The sequence below is a fragment of the Sphaeroforma arctica genome (assembly GCF_001186125.1).
Source record: "Sphaeroforma arctica JP610 unplaced genomic scaffold supercont1.2417, whole genome shotgun sequence".
Taxonomy (NCBI): domain Eukaryota; class Ichthyosporea; order Ichthyophonida; genus Sphaeroforma; species Sphaeroforma arctica.
Window position 1 is genome coordinate 1 of NW_014038141.1, and position 6,728 is coordinate 6,728.

At 43.1% G+C, this 6,728-nt stretch overlaps 2 protein-coding genes across 2 annotated transcripts; both read left to right on the forward strand.

The window, feature by feature from the left end:
• Nucleotides 1-2,933: 2,933 nt before the first annotated feature.
• Nucleotides 2,934-3,814, forward strand: SARC_12583 (ADP,ATP carrier protein; the record flags this gene model as incomplete). The annotated part of the gene is made up of 2 exons (XM_014293306.1): nucleotides 2,934-3,589; nucleotides 3,619-3,814. 2 exons carry the CDS (start codon nucleotides 2,934-2,936, stop codon nucleotides 3,812-3,814), a joined length of 852 nt encoding a protein of 283 aa, XP_014148781.1.
• A 2,654-nt stretch (nucleotides 3,815-6,468) lies between these two features.
• Nucleotides 6,469-6,663, forward strand: SARC_12584 (hypothetical protein; the record flags this gene model as incomplete). Its single annotated transcript, XM_014293307.1, has 1 exon — nucleotides 6,469-6,663. A coding segment is annotated over exon 1 (181 nt), but the record flags the coding sequence as incomplete, so codon positions are not given.
• Nucleotides 6,664-6,728: the final 65 nt, after the last annotated feature.

A 6,728-nucleotide genomic window follows, 5' to 3' on the forward strand; every position in this document is an offset into this window, starting at 1 on the left:
CAGGGCGTCTTCTGGACGGCTCGGGTACCCTGATATAGGAAAGTATCTACTTCCCTATTTAAATATATTTGCTCGCATTGTATCATGCTTATTAATTTATTGAGCCATGTATATTTACTCCGTAATGGGCAACACAACGTGATGGTAGTTTTATGTATATGAACATAATTTAATAGCTGGGCAATTAGCTGCCATGGTGGATTAGCCCACGCATTATGTTGGGAGAGGTCTATTTGGAAGGCGTCTCCCATAGGATGATTTAAAGTCCTGTAATTCGATAGTTGTGCATTATGATGAACAGCAAACATATCTATGGTGCGTGGCCCATATATCTTTTGAGCCAGTTCAAACCAGCTGGGATTATAGTAGATTGTTCTTCTTGTGCACAGACGTTAAATGCTGTGTTGCCTTTGAACTGCTTAACGTTCAATTGGGTAGAGAGTGGAATCCCTAATCCAGTTCAAACCACCTGGGATTACACAAATCTAGGTTTGTTATCTATAACCTGATATAATACTCCTCCTAAGGCTAAGTCTGATGCGTCCGTTGCTAACCCATTCCGCGGCACTACACGGCGCAGACCCGATCTGTACCACAGAGGTGGGTACTCTACTTAGTAGGTCAGCAAGCGAATATATGGAACATTCGATAGTTACAGTGTTTTGTCAACACCGGCCCCAATTGACTCAGCACATATCTTCCATTGTCGACTCACTTGGCCCAAGCTTCAAACGGGAATTTACTGACCACTTCCTCCCATCAATCTTTCCTGAACCACTACAGCGACTATGAGAGCCATACCATATGTTCATACATAGTATCATACATACTTGCCATTTTTGAACTAAATAATTTTATCCCTATTTCAAACGGCACGCCATCGACTGGCCCTTGTACAACTGGGGCTTGTTGGACTGCGTGTTTGAGCGTTTTAAATGTGTCATCACACTCTTTAGTCCATAAGTCTCCTAGTTTGCCTTTATGACATCTTAAGTGTCCAAAAGGTTTAAGGTAATCAGCTAAGTGTGGTACTCCATCTGAAAAGAAGTTTACAAACCCACACATGCTGTTAACATCTCTTCCATTAGTTGGTGTTCGCCAATCTAACAGGTGTTCTACCTTACCGGGGTTGATCTTAATACCTTCCCCAGATATATGGTAGCCTAAGAGCTGTATTTCGCTCACTGCGAAGTGGCATTTCTTCTCGTTAAACTTGAAGTTTTGCTCATTGAGTCTCTTAAGGACTCGTCTGACTAATGCGGCGTGTTCACCTGTAGTCTTAGAAAAGATGACTATGTCATCTATATAGACTTGCACGTTAAGCATGTCTGCAATTTTTTTTCTCTATTACTTGTTGGAAGAATGCTGGTAAAGAGTGTAACCCGAAAGGTGCACCTCTGAACCGGTATTGTTTGCCTTTCCACGTAAAGCTAAAGTATTCACGGTGGGGTTCATATACCTGCATTTGATGGTATCCTAGTGTAAGGTCTATAGTTGTAAACACTGTAGCACCTTCCATCCTTCGCCCAAGTGTTAAACCGCCCGGCAGTCTCACGATACCATGTCAATGCACGGCCACTAAGAAACGTACTAGCATATTGTAACTTCACGGCTTCTTCGACATCACGTCCGGCTGCAACCCATTCCGCTGCAAACATCTGTTCCATTCAGTATAGTCATTCGCGAACGCAAGACACATCGGCGCCTTCCCATCATACACGTCTGGCTTGTTCAGTTTGAAATTGGTTCTAACCCCACGAGGTCTATTTCTTTCTTCGGTCAATTGCAGCTGAAGCTGCGTTAATGCAGCCTACATCTGTTGGATCTTTGCCTCCATCGTTGCAACCCACTGCTGCTTTGCATTAGCCATAATGAAACGAACTATTGTAATTTCGATAGTATTTGCCTCAGAGTACTTCTAAGGGGTGCGATACACGGAAATAAGGCCTACGACAAAAAATTACCTACGTAAAGAAGAGTCCAATAAGTGGATTTCTGCTCTTCTGAACTTTACTGCGTCTCCCCAATCTCTTAGTGACTATGTCTAATGAAATTTCAATAGATCAATTCCAGTATAACTACCCAACAACAAAAGACTTGGGCAAAAATGTTCGGTAGTACCCTTTATTGATACTTGGCTCGGCACAAGTCAAAGCCTACGATTCAAGTAGTCTTGGCAATCCTCCTCTATTCTTTCTTAATTATTTGTGTTGAAGTCTGAGGATTGCAAGATACTACACTACCCTATTTATACAATTCCCGACAGACCCGTAGCGGTCTAAAGGTCTACAACTAAGCCTAAATGTCTACGTAATGTCTACGAACTTTAAGCTCTAACCTATTCGCGATTTCCCATTAATTCTACGTTGAGTCGTTTCGCAAGGGTCAAGTGAGGATGACTCATCAAAATTCATTGGCCACAATTTTTCGACATTGTGCTCTGAAATTTCGAGAATGGTCCCAGACCCAAAAATAATCCAAAATTTGGATTCCCCCGCGAATCCTGAATTTTCCGATTAGGAGTTGCCGACTCCTACAAATCACAACAAAAAAATAGCTGGCCGGCAATTATAATTCTCGAACTGTTTTGATGACTCACCATTGACTTTTTGACTTTCACCTGTGTGAGTACGAATGTTACCTGGTGCCATGGCCTGTCAATTGCACCCATGATATATACCTCAGTGTGCGTGTGTTTGTATGCATTTAATTTAATTTATAATTTGTTTGTGTACAATGCGTGTAAGTTTTTTTTATTGCGTACACCGTGTGTGCGTGTGCTTGTTTGTGTACACCGTATGCGCATTGGTGGTGTGGCGGCATTGCGACACAGGGGTAAACAAGCACTGAAGCAATTGAAAGGACAATAAAATTCTAGTATATATATAAGACATAGCGGTATGTCCAATTCCATCATACACTACCTTTTCGACATGACCTCCGCAGCCACAGCAGACCCTATTGCCTTCGCAAAGGATTTCGCCATTGGTGGTGTGTCCGGTGCTATCGCTAAGACTTGCACTGCACCCATTGAGCGTGTTAAGTTGATTATCCAGACACAGGATTCTAACCCACGAATCATCAACGGAGAGGTACCACGTTACACTGGTATCGGTAATGCCTTCTCTCGAGTGTACGCCGAGCAAGGCTTGGGAGCCTTCTGGCGAGGAAACTTCACCAATGTGTTGAGATACTTCCCCACACAGGCCTTTAACTTTGCCTTCAAGGATTCTATCAAAACATTATTCCCCAAGACTAACAAGGATACACCTTTCTTGACCAATCTTGGAATCAACATGGCCTCAGGGGGTTTAGCTGGTGCGGGCTCTCTAACCATTGTGTACCCCTTGGACTACGCGCGTACGCGTCTAGCTTCCGACGTTGGTTCTGGTAAGCGTACCTTCAACGGTCTAGGCGACTGCTTGAGGAAGACCGTACAGACCAGTGGAGTCCGTGGACTTTACAATGGTTTCGGGGTGTCCGTTATGGGTATCATCCCATATCGTGGTGTATACTTCGGGCTTTATGATACCTTCAAGGAGTTGAACCCTTACAAGAAGGATCGTGGAGTTACTGGAGTTGTTTCCAAGTTCGGTGTTTAAACCCTAAAACTGTCAGACGTCGTCTGCAGATGCAGCCAGATAAGCCCAAGGTCGAGTGGATGTACAGGGGAACTATTGACTGCTTCGGTAAGGTCATCATGAACGAGGGTGCCGCCGCTCTTTTTAAGGGAGCTGGTGCCAATGCCTTGCGGACTGTAGGTTCTGCTATGGTGCTTGTGCTGTACGATCAGATTAAGCTTCTCATGGAGTAGATACTTCAAATTTTTGAGCAGTCGTTGTTGTACAAATCTTCGAGTTTAATAGATATTAAACAACCTAAAAATAATATATACGTGGAGGGTATCGTGGTTTATTTTCGTTATTATTTGACAAAGCTACGCATGTTAAGTCTCTTGTTACATTCCCGGAATCGAAGAGAGTTTCTCAACCAGTGGCTTGCGCATTTTGGTTTACGGTGCATGCAAAAAAAAATACATACGGTTATAAATTAGAAAGTACGAGCACAATTTGTGATATAGGATGTTTTGAAAGGAGCAAAATAATCCATGTTACATTCACAAGTCTTTATGTGATCTAAACTTTAAAGTCATTGAAAGGACAGAGTACAGACTAGTTGATCGTGTAGATGTCGAGATGTTTTGACAAATCATTTGCATTGTCACACCTCACACACACCACAAGAGAGTTGTGACTTGTGACTGTGAGTGAAGCAACTCATTGTTGAAATTTTTCATTTTTTTCATCAATGACACAAGTGATGTATAACTGTTAAGGCATTCATAGTCCACAACTCCACAGTCCCGTACTAAAGAGAGTGAGTCCACTCAGGCACTCACTCCACAAGACCACAACCCACAGTAAAATTCAGAAATTCTGGGCTGGTATGGCGGGAGATCGCGACTCGCGACATGTCGTCTGATTCCTGAATGAGTGAAAAATCATGTAAACGACCGTCGCGACGAGTCGCCTGAAACATGTCGTATGTCGTTTAGATTCATATACATGCTCACCAATAGGTAAGTCCTGTGATGATTGGCGAAATTTTCAGACATTGAGCATTCAGAGGGTCTAATTTCTTCAAACTTGAGTCGGCCAAAAGACATGTCGCGACCCCCATGGTCGCCTAAAAAAAAGTAAACGACCGTCGCGACGTGTCGCCATCGGCAAAAGACATGTCGTTTACCTGCTCAGGTAAAATTATACACCGACAGTCAGACAGACACGAGTTTAGAGATTTTTTATAAACTGCTCCCAGGGGAGTCCAAGCCGGTCAAAATTGAAACAAATTTACTAATTATCTAGTCGAATTGACGAATTGTATAGAACTTCACTTGTTGTGGTTTTAGGGTTTTAGGGTTTTTAGGGATTCAGGGTTTTAGGCAAATTGCGATACATAAATATTTCAAATGATACCAGCGTCCAGCCGTGTCGGGTATTGAAAAGTGCACGAGTCAACATTATATTTTGTTTCTAAAAACCCACCTGTCTGGTATGTATTGAAAGTGCATGGGTCAACATTATATTTTGTCTCTAAGAACCCGTTTCTAAATTATATACAGACATACGGACAATAGTACAGTAATAACTTTGAATACAACACTGTACCAGATGGACAGTACAACAGTCAACACAGGATAATTTACACATGCCGAATACCTGATAGTTGATGTCTGATGAAGTCATGAAAAGTTGTAAAAATTTAGTTCATTATGATAAGAACAACTAAATTTGGTTTGTCAACAAAAAAATTAAAAATCTGATCTCTTCAGAAGTCGCGGAGTCCGGACACACGGACTCTCGCCTTTTCGTCACCGTTCATGCAGTCAGCCAGTGATTCGGAATTATATTTAGCTGAATGCCACCCCAGTCTCACTTTACTCTTTAGAGTAGATACTCAGTCACTCTGAGCGTTTACTCTTTAGAGTAGAGAGAATAAGGTCTACGAGGGAGGTCTGAGACTCTGAGACAAGTCTGAAGGGTCGAAGACCCTCACACAGACAGTTGACAGGTGACACAAGTCACAACACAAGCGAGAGGCCCTTTAAAAAAAAAGGCAAAGTAAATTAGGGCTATGAGTTAGGATTTAGGACCTTAGGACTTAGGTAGAGGGGGTGAATGTAGCGTCTATAGGTCAGAGGGGCAATTGTACTCGTCGCTCGTAGCCTCACTGTAGTACTAGACGTGACTGTAGGACTCGTTGTAGAATGTAGGCCTGTGGCGCCATGACATAACGAGTACATATAGTGAGTAAAGTGTTCCATTCTCTGTGTTTAAACTTTGTTTTTCTATAAAAAAATGAAGAGAATTTTACTATTGTAAAGCACAATTTTATATTTATTTAGCAGTCTGTACTCTCTACTAGTCTCTACTCTCTCTACGGTAGAGAGTCTACACTACACTCTACAGTCTACAGTTCTACACACTACACACTACACCCAAAGTCCGAAACTCGTGTTGGTACTGGGGACTGGGTAGCTAGTAGTAGTAACTCTAGTGAGCCCAAATGTTAAATTGAGAACTCTCGAACAGCCTGTCAGAGGCTAACGAGGAGCAGCCAGACCACACTCCACATTCCAGACTCCAGACTCCAGACTCCAGACTCCACACTCCACACTACGCACTCCGCAGTCCACAGTCCACAGTCCACAACTCCACGCGGCCCTGGGGCTCGGGCATGATGTACGATTGTACATGGCACCAGGGCCCAGGCAGGTAGGCACACGGCCACACGGGAATATCATACACCATGGATTCATCGTGTGTGATGAGAGGCGTGAGAAGCAAGAGAGTGAAGGAAGTCCTCAGTTCAAATTGACTGACTGGAGTTTTAAATTTTAATATTTGTGCATGGAGAAAGTATATATACTGAGTTTTCTTTTGACATGAAAATCATTTTCTAGTACAACAACAGCTGCAGATATGTCCGCCACAACGACTGCAGACCCTATAGGTTTCTTAAAGGATTTCGCCATTGGTGGTGTATCCGGTGCTATCGCTAAGACTTGCACTGCTCCGATCGAGCGTGTTAAGTTGATTATCCAGACACAGGATTCTAACCCACGAATCATCAGCGGAGAGGTACCACGTTACACTGGTATCGGTAATGCCTTCTCTCGAGTGTACGCCGAACAAGGCTTGGGAGCCTTTTGGCGAGGAAACTTCACC